At 34.3% G+C, this 24,516-nt stretch overlaps 1 protein-coding gene across 1 annotated transcript in view; it reads right to left on the bottom strand.

Moving 5' to 3' along the window:
* Positions 1–24,516, bottom strand: part of LOC143050792 (protogenin-like) — a 74,430-nt gene that overhangs the window by 15,928 nt on the left and 33,986 nt on the right. Inside the window, exons 4-6 of the mRNA XM_076223907.1 lie at positions 20,802–20,974; positions 6,390–6,515; positions 5,522–5,708 (exon numbers count right to left, since the gene is read on the bottom strand). Of these exons, the coding sequence (XP_076080022.1) occupies positions 5,522–5,708; positions 6,390–6,515; positions 20,802–20,974 (486 nt within the window). The remainder of the gene's footprint in view (positions 1–5,521; positions 5,709–6,389; positions 6,516–20,801; positions 20,975–24,516) is intronic.

The raw sequence follows: 24,516 nt of genomic DNA on the forward strand, positions 1-24,516 counted from the left end.
TCTACAAACTGAACTCACTCCACAAAATGTACCTACTGTGACTTGCCACAGATATTTTACATTTATCAATATCAAGAAAACCTGCCAATGAGTACAAATAAGTTCACAAACCTTTAAGTATAAATTGTAGTCTAACTATTATATATATTTGTTAAGGCGCCTCCAGGTGTGGGAGTTTCTGGCTGCATTGAAGACCTATTAGGACCTTGTCTCTTTGACACATTTCCCATTTCCATTCTCAATTTTATTTTTATTGTAATTGGCATATCTACACGGACATTGTTTTTGATATTTTACATTATCAATAAGCAGTAAACTTGCAAGCAGTACAAATAAGTTCACAAACCTTTAAGAGTAATTTGTAATCTCGCAATTGCCATGTCTACACCGACATCGTTTTTTTAATGTTTATCAATATGCATGCAGTAAACTCAGGGGCGGATCCAGTCATTTTAAAAAGGGGGTTCCCAACCCAGGAGGTGGGGTAGGGGCAACTATATGTCCCCATTCAAATGCATTGATCGTCCAAAAAAGGGGGGTTCCAACCCCCGGAACCCTTCCCCTGGATCTGCCACTGAAACTAGCTATCAGTACAAATGAGTTCACAGACCTTTAAGAATGATTTGCAGTATTGCAATTGCCATGTCTACACCGACATCGTTTTTATGTTTACATGCACTTGCTATCAGTATAAAAAAAGTTCACAAACCTTTAAGAATGATTTGCAGTCTTGCAATTGCCATGTCTACACCGACATCGTTTTTGGCAATACACTGATAGTATCCTGAATCACTGGTACTACTATCTATCAACAACTCATTGTCTGGGTTTATCTATAAAAATACATCAAAAAAACTTTTACAAAATATATCATAAAATTTTACTTCTTATTCTAATAAATTGTGCAATGTTTAAGAAATAACTCATGGCTCCAATGGTGAAATGTAACTTATTTTAAGACCAGATAGAGATTTTTAGCATTATGCTGCTACCACTAATTCTTATCAATTCTCACACAAAAAAATCGAAGCTTTTCCCCCTCCAAAAGCTATATATAAGACAAGTTTAAATGTGCCAAAATTAAAAAAACTAGAGGCTCTAAAGAGCCTGTGTCGCTCACCTTGGTGAATGTGAATATTTAAAAAAGGACACGTGACAAAATTGTGCTTTCCTGATGGTGATGTGTTTGTAGATCTTACTTTACTAAATATTCTTGCTGCTTACAATTATCTCTATCTATAATGAACTTGGTCCAGTAGTTTCAGGGGAAAATGTTAGTGAAAATTTACAAATTTTATGAAAATTGTTAAAAATTGACTATAAAGGGCATTAACTCCTCAGGGGGTCAATTGACCATTTTGGTCACGTTGACTTATTTTTAGGTCTTACTTTGCTGTGCATTATTGCTGTTTACAGTTTATCTCTTAACTATAATAATATTCAAAATAAAAACAAAAAAAAGGCAAAATTTCCTTAAAATTTATACCAATTCAGGGGCAGCAACCTAACAATTGGCTATCCAATTCATATGAAAATTCTAGGGCAGACAGATCTTTACCTGATAAACAATTTCTCCTCCTGTCAGATTTGCTCTAAATGCTTTGGTTTTTGAGTTATAAGCCAAAAACTGCATTTTACCCCTATGTTCTATTTTTAGCCATGGCGGCCATCTTGGTTGGTTGGCTGATCACTAGACACACATTTTTTAAACTAGATACCCCAATGATGATTGTGGCCAAGTTTGGTTTAATTTGGCCCAGTAGTTTCAGAAGAGAAGATTTTTGTAAAAGTTAATGACGGCGGACGACGACGCCGGACGCCAAGTGATAGGAAAAGCTCACTTGGCCCTTTGAGCCAGGTGAGCTAAAAATAGTTTTAAAATAAAGTGTACAAATACTTAATATATTTTACTTTCCAAGATTTAATTGAAAATCATAGCCCTAAACTCTCACATAAATGTCAATTTTTTTCTCAAGTGTCATTCCCAATACAAGTGACATTTAAAATTAATTGTAATGACAAGGATGTGTAATTAATTTTATAGAAAAAAAATTTTGATTACAAAACAAAAGTAGAGTGTCATATTAGAATAATTGATACATGTAATAAATTTAATCATCTTAGCACATGTTCATTTGCATTTTGTAATACATTTCGCAATATTAGTTATAAGTTTAAAAATCGTTTTCCATGATACATGAATTAACCTTCCCTTGAAAGGGATATTCCTCAATCGTCTAGGTAGGGCTATTCCAGAATTAAATGTAAGTAGAAAAGGGGGGATGGCATTGGATGACATATTTTCCCCCTAGACTCAAATACACCTCAACTCTATTTGTACGTCATAAAGAAAATATCTGACGCCACAGTAGAAAAGTGATTGATGTTTCACGTAAAAAATTCAAGCGGGACAGGTGCTTCAATCAAGGGGGACGGATCTCCAAATAGCAATATGGTGTATCCAAAACAATTCTAATTTAAAAATTAAATGTGTTTTGTGTGGAAACTTGTTTATAACCCCAACTTATCACTTTTTATTAACATTGGGTGTATTCAAACCTGCCTCACAATTTTTCTGGAACAGCCCTTACTAAAGAAACAAACAATTAGATCAATATGAAAGCGCAGAAAACAATATCAAACCTGCATATTTTCTAGAGATTCAATCTTTTGTCCATTTTTGTACCATGTGACTTTTGGTGTAGGAGTTCCTCCCACGGTACACTTCAAACGAAACCTCCTAGCTACAGGGTACCCCTCGCTAACTGGAGCTTCGATTATGAATGGAGGCACTGAAAATATAATATTAAATTAATAGTTTAAATATGATAGATTTTTCAATATTACAAGATAATATTTCGGGCTAGATTTGGACTTTAGTATAGACACCAACTGGTGAACTTGACCATATGTTGACCTCTTGATGTCTTTAATGATGTTGTCATGTCATTTTGAGAATTTGTGTCAGATGTTTGGACTCCTTAGGTTTTTCTCTTCGATACATGGTAAAATATTTTCCTTGTTATCAGCCACTTTATTTTTTAAAGAAGACTTTAAAGGCCGTTAGATTTCTCGTTTGAATTGTCTCACATTGTCATTTCGGGGCCTTTTAAAGCTGATATGCGGTATGAGCTTTGCTCATTGTTGAAGGCCGTACATGTGTACATGTGACCTATAGTTGTTAATTTCTGTGTCATATTGGTCTCTTGTGGACAGTTGTCTCATTGGCAATCATACCACATCTTCTTTTTTATATTCAATAGCTCATAAAAGATCATTTACCAAAATTTAAGCAGATTCAGGATATTTGTCTGGAAGATTTGAGACCCAAATAATGCCAATGCTAAAAATTATACAAAAGTCTTAGTATTAAACCTTTTCACGCCTTTAAAAAAAAAACTTAAAAAGAAGTTTTATAACTTATTAATATTTCAAGCTTATTTTGTTCTAACTAAATCCTTTCTGATTTAGTGTTCAGCTGGGTACATCCTTAAGGTGGTACCCAACACTTTAACTAAAATTAATTTGGCTCGTTTAATTTTCTTAAAATTTTGACAAAGTATTTACTTTGACCCTTTGACAAAAATGTAAAAATTTTAGAAAATTTGAACCAACCGTTTTATCAGAAAAATTACACTGGTTATATAGCAGTTTGACAAACACCAATTTTGATCATTGAGAAGCTTAATATTCCTTTTACAACACAACGTAATTAAAAAGTTAAGCTGATTTTACAGAGTTATCTCCCTGTAGTGTTAGGTACATCCTTAAGTAGTTATTTTTTTTTATGTTATGTTGCTCTCTTACTGATGTATACCTTAAAACTAAATTCCACGTCTAGATACTGACAAATTCGCTCACACCAAGTTATATCAATAAATGTTAAGACATTTTTTTGTCTAATTCCAATTTGTTATGCAATATTGGCAAAACAAAACGTATTGACATCTCATGGGAGATTTATAAAACATAGATCTCATCTACTGTCATGATTAATTTGCATGAATTAGGAAACTAAGGTTTAAATCTGACATACAAATGCAGTCCATTAATATCAAAAGAAAAAAAAATCCAATTCTAAAATTTCGTAGATTTCTTATCCTGTCCAATAGATTTTGACAGCTGTGTTAAAGATGTCTGTCTCAAAGTGACCTTATTGACTTGTGCTTCAAATACTAGTTCACTGAACTATACTTTACTTTTTTTATCGATTTTCAATTCATCAATGTTTTGAGTTAGCTCATGTTGATTTAAATCAATAAATTAAGTTTTAGTTATAAATTCAAATGTTTGGATATTTTTGAATTTTGACTGTCTGATTCTTTTTAGTGTTCACATTTTTTTGTCACTGTTTCATTTTCGAGGTTATTATTTTAGCCTTCAGTGTATTATAAGTCTAATATATGTAAAACAAGGAATTATGATCCTGTGATATCAAAGGGGTGTTTTAAAATTTATTGGGTGGGGGTTGGGAGGCACTCAAATTAATCAAAAATAGCTAAGGCTCCATGTTGATAACCATACTTTATCCTTTTAAACTTTACAAATTGTGACTTGGATAGAGAGTTGTCTCATTGGCACTTATACCACATCTTCTTATATCTATGTTTGCATTTTCCTTAAAATCTTAGGCAAAATGACAATTTTTGTTTTATAAAAGACTTATTTAAAACAGTTAATCTTATTAACTTCATTTTTTTGTAGCCTTTCATACTGGAAAATATATGGGAACTCAATTAGGAAAATATATGGGAACTCAATTAGTAAAATGTGCAATAAATTTGGTGTTAATGACAGCCCTTTTATAAATGTTCTGTTAAATTATTCAACAGATTATAAACATTTTGTGATCCTGGAATTATTTTTGTGCAGTATGAATGCATTGATTACTTTCAAGACATTATTCATGTCACGAACCAGAATAGAAATCAATTAGCTTATCCAATTATGGTTCAGTACACTTAAGTAAAAGTCAATAAGGTCAATGTGAAATAGACATCCAAGATATAAATTGACAATATCTGTTGATGAAAATAAAATGCATAAAGTAAAAAAAAAAGTCATATTTTAAGTTGTTGACGGCAGCACAATGCATGTACAAGTACATACCAAATTTTAAAACTAAATTGTCCTTTTTTAAACATTCTGGTAAGAAGTATTTTGAATACATACATTTATTTTCTTTAATTTTTAATGTTTTTACATTAAAAATGTCCATACCTCTGACTTTTGTATGCTTTTTGTTTTTTCACAAATATTTCATGCAAATTCATGATGAAAACAAATAAACATTTAATACAATAGGAAGTTTCTGCAAGGTTTTTTTTTTGTCCAGTGACAAATATTTCTGGCATGTTCAGGACCTGAACAAACAAATATCAATACAAAAGGTAGATTGTGCAAGATAGTTATTTAATTGTCCAGTGGCTAATATTTCATGCAGCTTCAGGAAGTGAACTAATGAATACTTTAAACAACATGTAAGTTTTGCAAGTTATGGTTGACCAAAATATAGTGTCACAAATTCGAACTGCCACTGAAATACTTACCTTTGACATTTAGTTTGGTCTCAGCTACTGCATCCGGGAATCCAGGTGACGAAGCCACACATTTGTATGTCCCAGCGTCAATCTTGCCAACTTTTATAAACTTTAAGTTACTCCTGCCATTAATCTCCTTAAAGTTATCATCTAGTGTTGGATTTCCATCTATAAATAAAACAACACTTTTAATAAAACTAAATTCTTACTGTGGATAAATATATTGATGATTTATAGATTGATGGATGTTTGGTGTTGACCACCACAACTCTTGGCTTTGTTGTGGGCCTTGTGGCAGCCAGTTTTTAATGTTGGAGGAAACTAGAGTACTCACAGAGGGACCACAGACCTTTGCCAGGAATACTGACAATATCCTCATCATTTAAGATAGGAGTTAAACCCACCATGCAGCAACACTCAGGGTTCAGACTCCCACTTTATATTGATTGGTTCTTTCTTTTCTTGGCTATTATTACATTTGAGACAAGACTACACAATAAAAGGTAGGCCAAGCTGTAGAAGGGCCGGAAATTTGGACTGCCATTGGGAATTACAGCATATTGATAAGAGGCAGAAATTTTGCCAAATCTAGCAGGCCTCTAATTTTGGACCCCAATAGCTGTTAATGCAAGGTTTCTTCAACATGGAAAGATATTTGTTGATAAACATATATCTTATTACATTTGTTGATATACATATATCTTATTACTTTTTGTTCCATTCTTTTGTACATAAATCAGGCCATTCATTTTCTTGTTTGAATTGTTAAACATTTGTCATTTTGGGGTCTTTTATAGCTAACTATGTTGTAAGGGTTTTTCTCATTGTTGTTAAAGAGAATTCACCGACCTTTCATCCATGTGACCACAGGTGATGGATTTCCGTCAGCCAGGCATTCTAATGTAACTGAGTGTTTTATGGTGGCATTTACTTCTTTAGAAATAGCCACAATCTTAGGTGGTCGTCTTTCTGTATCTGAAAGAAAGAAAGTTTAAAATTTAATATGTGTGAAATACTTGCAACTGGACATTGAGCAGGCAACAATTTTAAAATCATTCAACAAGCTTGGTGTTCATAAAAACAACTAATATTGTTAATTTGGAAATGTTTCAAAGGTCTTTGTTTTCAGTAAACGCATCTATAATGCTAAAATGGTGAAATTTTCCCTCATAGAAATTTGACCTTGAAGAAAGGTATACTTAGGCTCAAACAAGGACAAGCATCACAAGGAAAACTGGAAAAAATATATTGCAAAACAGGTTTTCACATTTAAATCTGCAAAAATAATAAAATCAAAGCGCTGTAAGCGCTGAAGGCAGTTAACCAAAAACCAAGGCAACCGTAATTATGAAAACTGTGACAATGTTGCCTCAACATTAAACATTCATATATAGTACATTCATGTTTATCTAATGATTTATTTATTAAGGCAAATAATTTATATGTTATCAAGGTTTCAAAAGCAATGCATATATCAATGTATATTTTTTATGGTGAGTCTGCAGTGGTACAAGTTCCCAATGATTGCAGTTGTTCTACTTGGTAGTTAACCTTGGTTTTATTTGACTGCTAGAAGTTCAATTTGACGTAGTATGAATATGTTATAGTATGAATGGACTGGTTTCCCTGGAAAGAAAACTGAGTTTGTGTTCTATAGTACAAAAGTTATGAGACACGAATCAGACAAATGTTCACTACAACAGGGATCAAAGATGAGGTCTGACTGACTTGCCCATAGTAAATGTAAATGATTTGTTATTTTGTCCCATACATATGAATATATATAATTTAGGGGTGGGGATCTCAACGGTTTTCAAGTTCTCAAACAGGTAGGGGTAGGCAGAGGATTTAGGGGGCAGGGGGCCCGGCCCCCCCTTTTTGAGAAAAAATTTGGTTGCTTATATAGGGAATCACTGGAGCGGGCCCCTCTTAGGTCAGTCAGTGGGCCCCACTTATGAAAATTTCTGGATCCGCCACTGGGGGTAAGGTGACCCTAGGGACTTCCCCTACATTTCATTTTATTTGTTATATTAATTGTCCCATACATGAATATATATGGTTTAGGGTGGGGGATCTCATTGGTTTCCAAGTTCTCAAACAGGAAGGGTAGGGTGACCCAAGGGACTCCCCCTATATTTCATTTAATTAGTTATATTGATCCATACATGAATATATATTGTTTTGGTGTGGGGATCTCGACCGTTTCCAAGTTCTCAAACAGGAGGGTTGGGATGACCACAGGGACTTCCCTTATATTTCATTTGATTTGTTATATTGTCCCATACACGAGTATATATGGTTTAGGGGTAAGGATCTTGACCATTTCCAAGTTCTCAAACAGGAGGGTGAACAGTGACCTCAGGGACTCCCCTATCTTTCATCTGATTTGTTATATTGTCCCATACATGAATATATATGGTTTAGGGATGGGGATCTCAACCATTTTTAAATTCTAAAACAGGAGGGGTGGGTTGACCCCTAGCGACTCTTCCTATATTTCATTTGATTTTTCATAATGTCACAAACATGAATATATATGGTTAAGGGGTGTGGATCTCGACCGTTTCCAAGTTCTCAAACAGGAAGGGGTGGGGTAACTCCAGGGACTCCCCTATATTTCATTTTTTATTTATTATATTGTCCTATACTTGAATATATGCAGGGGCGGATTCAGATGGGGGAGGGTTGCGGGCTTGCACCCCTTAAATTTGCAAAGCATGGGTTGTTCTCAGCTTAATAAAGAAAATTCCCATTATTTTACCTCAATTTTTTTTAGCCTCGCTCTGTTCGGCGAAAATTAAAGTCTGCGCCCCTCCTAACCTAAAATCCTGGATCTGCCCCTCATATGGTTTAGGGGTGGGGAGCTCGACCGTTTCCAAGTTATCAAACAGGAGGGGGTAGAGTGGCCCAAAGAATGCCACCTATATATCATATGATTTACTTACATTAAGGTATATATAATATAGTTGCATTATTTGTGAAAATAAAGAATGAAACTTTCAGCTACTTTAATTGACCCTTCAAAATTGAGAAAAACAAATAACCCCTCAAAATTGCAGTAATGTGTTTACACTTTAAAAGCATCTCACATGCATTATCATCATTTATCATTTATAAAGAAAATTTAGACTGTAACCATGAACATGTATATTGTTAGATATACTGTTCCCAGCTGTCACGTTGTATTGGATTTTTAAATTAAAATTTATCAAAAAGTAATTTTTAGTTTCTGAATAAAATATTTTTTCTGCTTTTTCTTTCTTTTACATATATCTTTTGGTTTACAATACTAGTGTTTATATTCATTTACCATGCATAGATGTATTTTTTCACCTGCTTGGATTTATTTTGTAAATGATCGTCAAACCCGGAATTACCCTTATCCGCTTCCGGAATCGGATCCGATTTAGTAAAATTTTGTCTTCACGGCCGCCATTGTTATGTGTTTACAATGTTGTTTTTGTCAATCAGTTACGATTTTACTCGAATTTATACAATATATGTCGGCGATTTTCTGTATAAAGCTAGCGGTTGAACAAAATGAACATCATCGTCATGAATAATAATGATAAAAATAAGTTTTTAGCTCGTTTAATTGGAGACTTTGGTGAACATGGTGAAAAGGTTTGCAAAGTAATTTCTTATTTTCTTTCAAATGTAAGGCGACTACCTCGGGCGTAGCTAGAAACCAACTATCCTAGTCGAAATTCCGCTTGCAAAAGTGGAAGGTCTCGGACCACCGCTAATTTGTACACCTGCCTCCAAATTGAAAAGCTACGAAAATTTCTTTTTCTAATTTGAAATTGCCGCCAACAGCATGAACAGTTGAATTATATAAGACTACTGACGTAGTTGTACTACGTATTGATGACAAACAATATTCCTACGACTTTTGTCATTTGGGAAATCTAAACTGCTTGTCTTCAGAGATTTTCGGCGATTAAATATTTCATACAATTGTTCTTTGACATCTTAGCTAAAAGCACAAGTCATAATGAACTACACAAGGATTTTTAATAAGCACTACTTCCTATGTGTAACTTTAAAACTTTTGGATAAATCGACGATCATTTAAGGTTTTTCTGGTCATTTTTTTTGTAATCCAGAATAAAAAGTATTAAAAAAGTGTTCAATTAGTTATATATAACATAGTAACAAGCTAGATAATAACAATGGCAAGTATTTCAGGATTTATTGGGTAGAACACAAATCTAGAGTGCTCGCATAATGCAGCTTAACTGCATAAAAATTGTGTCAGAGGGTGAGTTTCTAAAACAAACTAAGAGTCCAAATTAGCTAAAAATGAATAATTCACTGAATAAAATTGTGACAATGCTAAAGTGCAGAATATAATTAACCCTTACAGAGTACACACAACGGATTAAAACAAAGTCAGACCATAAAACCAATACTGACAATGCTTAATGATTCTTCACTGTTTTGTCAAATGAAACCATATAATTTAACTAATATGAGATATCTAAAAACAAAAGTATATTTTGCCATAAAACCATTACCGACAATGCTTGCTGCTTCTGACTGTTTTGTCAAATGAAATTACCATATATTTTTATGAATATGAGATATTTAAAACAAAAGCATCTTTTCAGTTTTGTCTTTTATAAAACACTGCTTTACATAAAAGATAATCTGTCATTTTGTATTGATTAGGTGTCTTATGAAACATATCTACTTGAGACATTATATATAATTAGCTTTAAAAATTCCCAGGAATCTGAACTTTGGACTTTTAGAAATAACAATCCTTGTCACTTATTATTTAGTCCAATTCTGTTAATAGGCTTTTTTTATTGGATAAAATTTAGGTAGTTGGAGAAAAGTTAACTATTTCTTAGTACTTAATCTCTTGGTTCTATCATTGTTCTTAGCAAAGAAACATTTTGTATTTCGTCTTGTATCTTAATTCATGGCTCCTTTTTATCCCCTGAACCCTGTGTCTTAATTGCCGGCAATGGCTGCTATAAGTGTAAAAGTGTGAAGTTGATTGCCAAATATGTCTATTATCAGTATACCGTACTTAGTAATATACGAAAACAAGAATCATGGCCATAGTACACGGATGCCCCACTTGCAATATCAATTTCTATGTTCAGTGGACCGTGAAATTGGGGTAAAACTATAATATGGCAATACAATTAGAAGATCATATCATAAAGAACATGTCTACTATTAATTTCAAGTTGATTGGACTTCAACTTCATCAACAACTACCTTTTACCTGAAGCGGTACAAAGGGATGAACAGACGGACGAACGAGCACAGATCGAAAACATAAATGGGGCATAAAGAGCATACTTTTTTAGACACGTTTTCTGATTTAAACTAGGCTTGATAATTTTAGTCATTGATGTTTAACTTTCTTAAACCAGACTGAACCAATATGATGAAGCATTAGAACAGAATAGAGGATGTCTGACTTTCAATTTCTCAACAAATTGTTCAAGGCTTTAATAATCACAAGAAAAGGAGCATGTCAGGCAAGCAAATGAAATGAATTAATAAAGAATATAGAAATTAAATTAAAGTTTTCTAAATCTAATATTTACAATGTGCTAACCAAAGCTTTTCAAAGGGATCTAGATCATTGCTCTTAACTTGTGTAAACTATATGCTCTGATCTGGTGTAACAGATAAAGAATATAGAAATTAAATTCAAGTACATGTATTCTAAATCTAATAATTACATGTGCTAACCAAAGCTTTTCAAAGGGATCTAGATCATTGCTCTTAACTTGTGTAAACTATATGCTCTGATCAGGGCTCTCGGTCATAAAACTTTACTCAGTACTCCGAGTACAAAATAAGTGCTTGAAACACAAAATCCAGTATTTTGATTGGTTGATTTTTGAGTCTGAGTAGGTACAAAAATCGTGCTCAAAAGTTTTATGACATTGAGGCCTGGTGTAACAGATAAAGAATTTGCTCCTAGATATTTTCACTGTAGAGTACCAAAAAAGACATAAAACTTATTCCATTGATATCTATAACATTATGGCTAGACAATTTTCCAATTAAAATATAAATTTCATTGATACTCCCTCTTTAAAACGAATGTAGGACAGAAAGTCACAGGACAAAAAGTCACGGACAAAAAGTCACGGACAAAAAGTCACGGACAAAAAGTCACAGGACAAAAAGTCACAGGACAAAAAGTCACAGACAAAAAGTCACGGACAAAAAGTCACAGGACAAAAAGTCACAATTCATTTTTTCTGATTATTTACTTTGAATAAAAAATGCTTATGTTTACAAAAACATTTTTGTATTATTCTTGAAGTATTGTATATTTTCAAAAAGATGATCAAATAATTGTTAAGAAAACAAAATGTCAAAGTAGATTAGCACTTAAATGGCTTCATGGTGCCAAGAAATATGTCCTTTGCACATTAGAATTAAATAAATCTGCATTTTTCAAGTAAAATGATAAATTTCCTAAACTTTAATATGTATATATGTATTAACTAGAGGCTCTAAAGAGCCTGTGTCGCTCACCTTGGTCTATGTGAATATTAAACAAAGGAAGCAGATTGAAAATTGACTACAAAGTTCAATAACTCCTACAGGGGTCAATTGACCATTTTGTTCATGTTGACTTATTTGTAGATCTTACTTTGCTGAAAATTATTGCTGTTTATAGTTTACCTATATCTATAATAATATTCAATATAATAACCAAAAACAGCAAAATGTCCTTAAAATTACCAATTCAGGGGCCGCAACCCAAAAACAGGTTGTCCAATTCATCTGAAAATTTCAGGGCAGATAGATCTTGACCTGATTAACAATTTTACTTCATGTCAGATTTTCTCTAAATTATTTGGTTTTTGAGTTATAAGCCAAAAACTGCATTTTACCCCTATGTTCTATTTTTAGCAGTGGCGGCCATCTTGGTTTGATGGCCAGGTCACCGGACACATTTTTTAAACAAGAAACCCCAAAGATGATTGTGGCCAAGTTTGGATCAATTTGGCACAGCAGTTTCAGAGAAGAAGATTTTAGTAAAAGATATATAAAATTTACGAAAAATGGTTAAAAATTGACTTTAAAGGGCAATAACTCCTAAAGAGGTCAACTGACCATTTTGGTCATGTTGACTTATTTGTAACTCTGACCTTGCTGAACATTATTGCTGTTTACAGTTTACCTATATCTATAATAATATTCAATATAATAACCAAAAACAGCAAAATTTCCTTAAAATTAACAATTCAGGGGCCGCAACCCAAAAACAGGTTGTCCAATTCATCTGAAAATTTCAGGGCAGATAGATCTTCGCCTGATTAACAATTTTATCCAATGTCAGATTCAGACCTGCCAACTATCCCGATTTTTGCGGTATCATCCCGATTTTTATCCCTCAACCCGAATCCCGATATCGGGATCGTAAAACTAGTAAAAATCCCGATTTTCACCAAATATACCCGAAAAAATTATTGTTTACCGATTTTGAAGTTTTTCTGATCAATTAAAAAAAATCTATAATTTTACCTGGGGAGAAATTATGACAAGTTATTACGACCCTACGCTAATCAACAGTCACAACAGGTGTCATAATTAGTGGTTGTATGTAATCAGATTACCTAATGGGTCGTAACAGTCCTCAAAATTAATTTGTATACACAAATTTGGTCAAACAGCCTTTCAATTTTAATCAATTTATCATACAAGCACAATTTGCAACATTTGCCGTAGTTCCACAACAAAATCATAATTAATAGAAAGATGAGAATTGTAATGAACTCATCAAAAAAACATCGTTTATCTTGAAATCTGTTTAATTTTTGAAACCAGACGTCGTGTGTCTATTGATTTAAAATCGACGCCATTTTGTATTCACTTCTACTGTGTTACTGTATAAGCCTCCGCCGGTAAGAGCACCTCTGAATACAAAGAAAGATAACTCAAATTTTATCTATTTTCTCATTGATACTGATAAGACCATAAGTAAGACTAAATCAAAATCTGTCTTCATCCTTCTAACTTTAGGACATGTAGTTTTAGGTCTTTTGAGTCAAGGTTCATAGATAAGAAGGTCTTTGGAGGGGGAAAGGGGGGGGGGGGGTCTCTACTTTGAATCCTTTATTTTTAATGCCATTTTTCTCTATTCTTCAGTTATTTTGTCAATTTTTTAATTTAATAATACAAGAATCATGCAAATAAAAGAAATCAAGGCCTACAAGCTCATCATTAGAATACTAAAAGAAAAAAGAAGAGAACTTAGACTATTTTAGGAGTAAAAAACAATGCACACAGAAAAGTCGCTAAAATTATAACCCTTAAAAATCTGGTCGCGCGCTAAATCCCCCATGGAGATTTTCAAAAGTTGGCAGGTCTGCAGATTAGCTCTAAATGCTTTGGTTTTTGAGTTATAAGCCAAAAACTGCATTTTACCCCTATGTTCTATTTATAGCCATGGCGGTCATCTTGGTTAGTTGGCGGGGTCACCGGACACAATTTTTAAACTAGATACCCCAATGATGATTGTGGCCAAGTTTCAAATAATTTGGTCCAGCAGTTTCAGAGGAGAAGATTTTTCTAAAAGATTACTAAGATTTACGAAAAATGGTTAAAAATTGACTATAAAGGGCAATAACTCCTAAAGTGGTCAACTGATCATTTTGGTCATGTTGACTTATTTGTAGATCTTTCTTTGCTGAACATTATTGCTTTTTACAGTTTATCTCTATCTAAAATAATATTCAAGATAATAACCAAAAACAACAAAATTTCCTTAAAATTACCAATTCAGGGGCAGCAACCTAACAACGGAATGTCAGATTCATCTGAAAATTTCAGAGCAGATAGATCTTAACCTGATTAACAATATTACCCTTGTCAGATTTGCCCTAAATGCTTTGGTTTTTGAGTTATAAGCCAAAAACTGCATTTTACCCCTATGTTCTATTTATAGCCATGGCGGCCATCTTGGTTAGTTGGCGGGGTCACCGGACACAATTTTTAAACTAGATACCCCAATGATGATTGTGGCCAAGTTTGGTTAAATTTGGCCTAGTAGTTTCAGAGGAGAAGATTTTTGTAAAAGTTAACGCAGGACGACGACGGACGACGACGGACGACGACGACGGACGACGCCGGACGCCGGACGCCAAGTGATGAGAAAAGCTCACTTGGCCCTTCGGGCCAGGTGAGCTAAAAAGTGAACATTTCAAGATATTCTCTTATATATCCAAACATTTGTCAACAAATTATTTGTGACTTTTTGTCCTGTGACTTTTTGTCCTATCAAATTTGTGACTTTATGTCCTGTGACTTTTTGTCCTGACTGACTTTCTGTCCGTTTACCTTTAAAACCTCTTGGAGCCAAAATGATCATCTAATTATCATTAATGCACCAAGTTAATAGCAACACATGATTAACTCCTTCTTATAACCTTTTCCTATACTTAATTAATTAAATATGATTTCTTTTTTGTTTGTTCATTGTTATATTGCTTTGGTGCATATAAGGTATTAAACAAGAATGTGTCCAAAGTACACGGATGCCCCATCCACACTATCATTTTATATGTTCAGTGTACCATGAAAATGGGGTAAGAACTCTAATTTGGCAATAAAATTAGAAAGATCATATCATAGGGAACATGTGTGAGAAGTTTCAAGTTCAACTTCATCAAAACTACCTTGACCAAAATCTTTAACCTGAAGCGGGACAGACGGACAAACGGATGGACAGACGCACAGACGAACAAACTGACGCACAGATGAACCAACTGACGCACAGATGAACCAACTGACGCACAGACCAGAAAACACAATGCCCATAAATGGGACATAAAAATGGCCTAATCCAGGGTCAGAGTATTTCTTTTAATCAGTCAGTGTTTTCTCCTTGAGGCAGACAAGCAATTCAAAAATGACCAAAACCACAACAAGGTCAATGAAGTATACATCTATACTATGTTAGATTTCAATCATCTTTAAACAAAAACAGATGTGAAATATGACTTTTGCAGATACAGTTTTTTTTCAATTATAACAACCTGAGAGTGGTCAAAGTAATTTGTTCTTGATCAATGTTCTTGATACTGTGCAATTGAAAACTTCTTGCTACTGCACAATACTTAATATAATAATTTTTGACCCCGATTTGGACCAACTTGAAAACTGGGCCCATAATAAAAAATCTAAGTACATGTTTAGATTCAGCATATCAAAGAAGCCTAAGAATTCAATTTTTGTTAAAATCAAGCTAAGTTTAATTTTGGACACTTTGGATCTTAATGTAGACCAATTTGAAAACAGGACCAAAAATTAACAATCTGAATACACGGTTAGATTTGGCATATCAAAGAACCCCAATAATTCATTCTTTGATGAAATCAAACAAAGTTTAATTTTGGACCCTTTTGGCCCCTAATTCGTTGGGACCAAAACTCCCTAAATCAATCCAAACCTTCCTTTTGAGGTAATAAACCTTGTGTTAAAATTTCATAGATTTCTATTTACTTTAATATACTAAAGTTATTGTGCAAAAACCAAGAAAATTGCTTATTTGGGCCATTTTTGGCCCCCAATTCCTAAACTGTTGGGACCAAATCACCCAAAATCAATCCCAACCTTCCTTTTATGGTCATCGACCACATGTTAAAATTTCATAGATTTCTGTTTACTTATACCAAAGTAATTGTGCAAAACCAAGACAAATGCTTATTTGGGCCATTTTTGGCCCCCAATTCCTAAACTGTTGGGACCAAATCACCCAAAATCAATCCCAACCTTCCTTTTATGGTCATAAACCTTGTGTTTAAATTTCATAGATTTCCATTTACTTTTACTAATACATGTAGTGTGAAAACCATAAATCTTCCGACGACGACGACGACGCCAACGTGATACCAATATAGGACCAAAATATTTTCAATTTTTGCTGTCGTATAAAAAATTACAAAAAATCATGAATAAATCTAACTTAAAAAATAACCTAAAATCATGAATAAATCTAACTTAAGTATCAGTTTAATATGTTTTACAATCAATTTTATCATACAGATCTTCTTTGTTATCATTGAATTTTAATGAATTATACAGCTAGGTGTTATACAAGTGTTACATTTCAAACCGATTGAAATACAAGATAACTAATTATCAAGCTTAAAATAGGTTGATTCTGTTGACATCAGCACAACTTTACAAACATAAATTGCTCAAAACACGACTTTTATTTGAAATTTGACGTCTTTTATGTAAGCTTCTGTATTACTGATAATGATACTGTCATGTATTTTAATCTCTGTTCCAATTTTACACCAGAAGCGACTCTTAGCAGTTCTATATTTTTAAAGCTATATTTCTATGTATTCTTAATTATATCATGATCTAGATTCTGAGGACTCATTGAACACAGTGTTGAAATGTGTGCCAATAAAACCTGTACTGATGCAGATACTGTTAAAAGTCTTTTTTAACAAAAATATTCCCAGTTTAATATTTAAAAGGACAAACACTTTCTTGCAAAGCATCTGTAAAGCAGATTTAAGGACTTAAAGATGATACACAATTGTGAATAATGTGACTCAGATTCACAGATATGACATAAGTGCATGTCTTGCCATAGTAAACATGGTAAAGCCCCAAGAAAAAACATTGGGATGAAGTGAAATAGTAGCTGAGGTTAAAGTTTTTGGTATAGTTTTTAAAGAAGTTGGAAGTCCTCTACTCAGTACTCTATCAAGCTATTTAATATAATAGACACAGTCTAATTTTAAACCATGGACAAACGCATCATAGATATAGGAAGATGTGGTGTGAGTGCCAATGAGACAACTCTCCATCCAAATAACAATTTAAAAAAAAGTAAACCATTATAGGTCAATGTACGGCCTTCAAAACGGAGCCTTGGCTCACACCGAACATCAAGCTATAAAGGGCCCCAAAATTACTAGTGTAAAACCATTCAAACGGGAAAACCAACGGTCTAATCTATATAAAAAAAAACGTATAAATTACATAAACAAACGACAACTACTGTACATCAGATTCCTGACTTAGGACAGGTGCAAACATTTGCAGCGGGATTAATCGTTTTAATGGATCCAAACCTTCTCCCTTTTTCTGAAACAATAGCATAACATCACAACATAGAAAAACAAACCATAAAAACTCAATTGGCAGGCCTAACTCAATCAAAAAACATAAATTAATACACTATGAACGAATACATTTGATCGGCGATATCTGAATGCAAATGCACAGTTAATAAAATATTAGAGATAAACATTCAACGCCAAAAGGCAAACAAACAAGTCCAAACAAAGCCACGGCAAAACACCACTGCGAAAATATTCACTTTAGTAAAAAAAAAATTGTTTTAATAATACAGGTAAATCTTGAAGTTTATACAAATGTAGTAAGAAGAAGTGAAAATTTGAAGATATTCCAAATAATCAAAGCTGGTATATAGACAAGATCCATATAAATATAAAATAACAAAAATGCATTATAAACAGTATCAACAGGTCGAATTAACAAGAAAATACGATTTGAGAGTACTCGCAGTTACTGACAGCTAGTTAAAAGCCAAAAACAATTAATAATAAAAAATCATGCATCAGAGGCATCATGCCTAAATAACATATTATGTTATTTTTACCATTGAAACCTTTAAAGTACAAGAAACAAAACTTCTCCACTTTCAAGGTTAATTTTACGACATGAGATGCTTATTTCAAACCATGAACAAACGCATCATGCCTAAATAACGTGTTTTCTTATTTGTAAAGCATTCAAACCTTTGAAGTACAAGAAACAATTTTTCTCCACTTTCGTAGTTAATTTTAGGACATGATATAGGAGTGTCTTGTGAATAGGTGCGTCAGCTGACCTCTCACATTCTAGACAAATTATCCTTATAAGTTCTGAGGAATTACAGATATATTAAGATATTGATAATGGCTATTGATTATGTCTGTCTGAGAAAACACAGCCTTGACTAAGATCATCGACATAGATTCATGTACCCTAGTGTCAAGCGATGAAGTAAATAATGCCTAATGATTCCTTGTGCAAGCAAAATATTGGGATAAAATTGAATAAAATCAAGATTGAGGAATAACAATAAAATTATTTTAGAATTACAAATTAATTTGAAATATGCGTCCAAACAACACTTTCACAACTTTGCCTAATCCAGTTATCACTGACACACTTCAATATTAAGCAAAAAAACTAAATCTTGGTTAAAACTCTAATTAGGCACATATTTTTCAAAAGTTCAAATCATAAATAGCATGTGTTTTAAGTCTCAGGTGGATATAACCAACCACAACTTTTGAAAATAAGTTACCATTTCTAATAAAAAACATCAACATCAGTGCTGTTTACATTTACCTGTTATAACTTTAAGTCCTGCCTGGACATGGGTGTGCTGCCTACCTTTTATAACTTAAGTCCTGGCTTGACATGGCTGTGCTGCCTCCCTGTTATAACCTTGAATCCTGCCTGGACATGACACTGCTGCCTACCTGTTATAACCTTGAGTCCTGCCTGGACACGACTGTGCTGCCTACCTATTATAACCGTGAGTCCTGTCTGTTCATAACAGCTACATACCTGTTAAAACCTTTGGTCCTACCTGGACACGACTGTGCTACCTACCTGTTGTAACCTTGAGACCTGCCTGGACACAACTGTGCTGCCTACCTATTATAACCATGAGTCCTGCCTGTTCATAACAGCTACATACCTGTTATAACCTTGGGTCCTACCTGGACACGACTGTGATACCTACCTGTTATAATCTTGAGTCCTGCCTGGACACAACTGTGCTACCTACCTGTTATAACCATGAGTTCTACCTGGACACGAATGTGCTACCTACCTGTTATAACCTTGAGTCCTGTCTGGACACGACTGTGCTACCTACCTGTTATAACCATGACTCCTGTCTGGACATGACTGTGCTACCTACCTGTTATAACCTTGAGTCCTGTCTGGACACGACTGTGCTACCTACCTGTTATAACCATGACTCCTGTCTGGACATGACTGTGCTACCTACCTATTATAACCATGACTCCTGCCTGGACACGACTGTGCTACCTACCTGTTATAACCATGAGTCCTGTCTGGACATGAATGACTGTGCTACCTACCTGTTATAACCTTGAGTCCTGTCTGGACATGAATGACTGTGCTACCTACCTGTTATAACCTTGAGTCCTGCCTGGACACGACTGTGCTGCCTACCTGTTATAACCTTGAGTCCTGTCTGGACATGACTGTGCTACCCACCTGTTATAACCTTGAGTCCTGCCTGGACACGACTGTGCTACCTACCTGTTATAACCTTGAGTCCTGCCTGGACACGACTGTGCTGCCTACCTGTTATAACCTTGAGTCCGGTCTGGACATGACTGTGCTACCCACCTGTTATAACCTTGAGTCCTGCCTGGACATGACTGTGCTACCTACCTGTTATAACCTTGAGTCCTGCCTGGACACGACTGTGCTACCTACCTGTTATAACCATGAGTCCTGTCTGGACATGACTGTGTTACCTACCTGTTATAACCTTGAGTCCTGCCTGGACACGACTGTGCTACCTACCTGTTATAACCATGAGTCCTGTCTGGACATGACTGTGCTACCTACCTGTTATAACCTTGAGTCCTGCCTGGACACGACTGTGCTACCTACCTGTTATAACCATGAGTCCTGTCTGGACATGACTGTGCTACCTACCTGTTATAACCTTGAGTCCTGCCTGGACACGACTGTGCTACCTACCTGTTATAACCTTGAGTCCTGTCTGGACATGACTGTGCTACCTACCTGTTATAACCTTGAGTCCTGTCTGGACATGACTGTGCTACCTACCTGTTATAACCTTGAGTCCTGTCTGGACACGACTGTGCTACCTACCTGTTATAACCTTGAGTCCTGCCTGGACACGACTGTGCTGCCTACCTGTTATAACCATGAGTTCTACCTGGACAGGAATGTGCTACCTACCTGTTATAACCTTGAGTCCGGTCTGGACATGACTGTGCTACCCACCTGTTATAACCTTGAGTCCTGCCTGGACACGACTGTGCTACCTACCTGTTATAACCTTGAGTCCTGCCTGGACACGACTGTGCTACCTACCTGTTATAACCTTGAGTCCTGCCTGGACACGACTGTGCTACCTACCTGTTATAACCTTGAGTCCTGCCTGGACACGACTGTGCTACCTACCTGTTATAACCTTGAGTCCTGCCTGGACACGACTGTGCTACCTACCTGTTATAACCTTGAGTCCTGCCTGGACACGACTGTGCTGCCATATCAAATCAATAGTGACTGGTACATTGTTGACTTTGTTAAAACTTTGGTATACTGAGCAGTGGAAGGAACCCGCATCAGACTCTGATATATTGTGTATCTGTAATATTCCTGAGTATAGGGTTATATACCTGAAACATATCAGTAATCATTACATAGCAATACAAATCCTGATTGGTTAGTAGATTGTTTAACACCACTTTCAGTACAATTGGATGTATTCTTATGGTATTGTTTATTTTTGGTGGAAGCTTAGTGTTTATAGAGAACTTTGGCAGAACACTGACAAACCTAGTCAATTAAGATTGGAGTTGAATACATCAGTGGCAAGAGGGCTTTGAACTAACAATGAATAGGTTGACATGTCTTCCCCTGAACTGTTACATGAGCAACACAAGAGGTGCCACATGTGGAGCAGGATCTGCTTTAATAACCCTTCTGGAGCACCTGAGATCACCCCAGTTTTTGGTTGGGTTCGTTTTGCTTAGTCTTTAGTCTTCTATTTTGTGTCTTGTGTACTATAATTTATCTGTTTCCCTTTTTCTTTTTTTATAGCCATTACCCTTGTCAGTTTATTTTTCGATCTATGAGTTTGACTGTCCCTCTGGTATCTTTCGCCCCTCTTTTTACCGTGTTGTTGACGGTTAAGTTTTGAACTACCTTGACTTCCCATGAGGGTCTTGCCTTGGTCTGTAAATTTGTGAATTAGCATGTAAAAAAACAATGCTAAGCAGATTGCAAGGTCTAGTACAAAGCATTGTTCATAAATAAGACCATTGGTTTTCTCCTTTGAATTATTTTATAATTTGTTGGTGGGGGCTTTATTTGTATAGCTTGCTTTGTGGTATGGGTTTGGCTCTGTGTATCACATTATCAGGTAGATGTTAGCTTTTAGTCTATGTTGAAGTGGTTCGTTTATAACTTTGAGATATAAACAGCAGTAAAAGTAAAAGTTCCTCTACTTTAATATATGTCAAGTGTATGTATGATTTTAATTGTGTTATAAAAAAATTAAGCCATATTGCATCTGTTTTCTTTTTCTTCATGTACCTATGTAGAACTAGCACACATTTTCAATTTAAGATCTTTAAATAAGTATGGGTGTTTTTCTTTTATCGGTTGCAGTCATTATCTAGAGACCTTTTTAGCCCTATAGAACTTAAAATACACTAATTTGCAAGGCATAAGTATCATTTTACTTTGAAGTATGTTTCCACTAGTGAGAATTTAATGAATATACAAATCACACCCAATTTTTTATGGAATTTTTTTTAATGGTAAAATCATTCATATAACAAACATGTTTTATTTATAAATGTCATAATTATGTTATTATTATGACTTTTTGTTGCCCTGTAATTTTTTAGATCAATATCTGTATTTCATAATAAAAAAAAAAATCTTCAAATTTTTTGTTCAGTATATAAAATACTAACTTATTAGTCAATTCTGTCACAAGATTCTGGCCATACATGGGAAGGGGTCTCATTTGGGAAGGGGTTCTGTTCCCAGATCCCACTTATTGTTTTGTCTTGCAGATTCCTCTATCTTTTTATCATTAGTAATTTCAAGTGTCTCTACCTCCTCCTGCGCTCCCCTCCCCCTTTTTTATGCTTATCCCTAATGAGGCCCACATGGGAGTAGGAAAAAGTGGTCTCTTTTTACAGGCAGTCTTTGAATACAGATTCACACATATGTAACCAAAATGTCACAAATCTTTGAAGATGTAGCTTTTATTTACACCATATTTGTCTCATTTGCAATTACATATACACCAAGCGCCCTATTGTATTTGTGATGCACAATAACAAATAAAATTACATAATTCTTTATGTAAAAGAAATGAACATATTTTTTTAATTTGTTTGTAAATTCCTTTCATTCCTTACAAGTTTTCTCAATATAGCTAAATTTTAGTGACACATGTTTCAAATAAAATAAATGTATATATTTTGATAAATTTTGAACATTTGAAGTTTGTGTTTTTTTTAAAGAAATTTTAATGAATTGTTGCACAAACTTAATAATGAACAGTGGTAATAAAAACTAATTTATTTCTACATGAAAAAAATTCATAGGTAAACATCAATAAGACAATGGACAAAAAAGTGAACGACATCTGGTGGCACTTTTTTCCAGCAGTTCCCTTGATCATCAAGTTACTTTATTGCTTGAAATCGATGCCTTTAATACTAAAATAGTTGGATACCAATTTTTGTTGATTTCTTGATTACTCAAGAACAATGAAATTACAAGTTTTGTATAGGAATTTCTGCTGACTTTGGAAAACCTTGAATAATAGTTTGTTTGCAATTCTATTACAAATTTGCCCCTTTATTGTCTAAGGATACTGCATAATAACTTAAATAAAATTTTAAGTACAAAGGTCAGTGGCGGATCCAGGGGGGGGGGGTTCCGGGGGTGCGCACCCCCCCTTTATTTTTGCCGATCAATGCATTTGTATCGGGACATATGTTTTGCACCCCCCCTTTGCCCTGGGTGCCCTGGGTTAGCACCCCCCCTTTCGAAAATCCCTGCATCCGCCCCTGAAGGTAATTTGCCTATAGTGGCTGAGGAGTTAAACATTTATGGGTTCAATATAACTTATTGAAGGGATAATTGTTTGACAGTATGAAAAATGCCTTTAATAACAAAAAGTGGCAAACCAATTCTATTTGACCGTTTGAGGCTGAGAGCAGTCGGACTTTTTATGAAAGTTTCGGTCATGACTGGAATATATGACTGTTTTGGAAGCATTGAGTTAAAGCCCTGTACATGGCAGATTCTTTTAACTCCAACCTTTATGGAGAAAGATTGCCCAGTTTATCTGCCAAAGGTCATGGTGCTTTCCAAGTACACTGTCCTCTCCTCCCTATACAAACTGACCTCTAAGAGTAATAAAAGCAGCATTAAACACCAACTACCAATCAATAATCTAGCCAAAGATAATCTGAATTTTTAAGGGTATAAAATGAGATTTTCCATAAAAATGTTGGTGTGTTCTTTGATTTTTTTGGTCATTAAGATTTTGAAGATGCTAATTCAAAGAATACAATAATAACTAATGTAAAATGTATAATATATAACTATGTTTTGAATTAAAGATTGGACCATAATTTACTAGAGATGACAGAATAATTTCATTTAATCTTGAAGCAAAAGTTGCAGTCCAAATATTAAGTAGAATCTGATGTAATATTGTCCATTCAATTAACAAGGGTCTACATGGAGGCTCTTCTTTTTTCTAATACTTTAATGTTCAGGCCATTTATATAAAAAAAAAATTGGTCCATTATTCTCTATTCTATTATTTTGGCATCCTCATGATCCTGTTATTGAACTATCCTATACTGTAAATTTAAATAATGCAACTACATGTAAGTGAGTATATTGTAATCATAAGACTTTGCATTCTTATATCATATACATATTGCAATGTCAGGAAAATATATATATATATATATCTGTATGCAGATTTTGCTGACATTGCAATAATTAATCTCACATTTTTGTCCATTTTAAAAATCACAATAATAAATTTTAAGCAATAATTTCTGAATTTACAGTATTTCTTAAGCCCTTTGTTCTGTACATTTGGCTTATAAAAAAAGCCCATAATTCTCTATTCTTTACTGAACTCCGTTGAAAATTTAAAAAAAAAGAAAGTCCCTAG

The sequence above is a fragment of the Mytilus galloprovincialis genome, chromosome 11, assembly GCF_965363235.1.
Source record: "Mytilus galloprovincialis chromosome 11, xbMytGall1.hap1.1, whole genome shotgun sequence".
NCBI classification, from domain to species: Eukaryota; Metazoa; Mollusca; class Bivalvia; order Mytilida; family Mytilidae; genus Mytilus; species Mytilus galloprovincialis.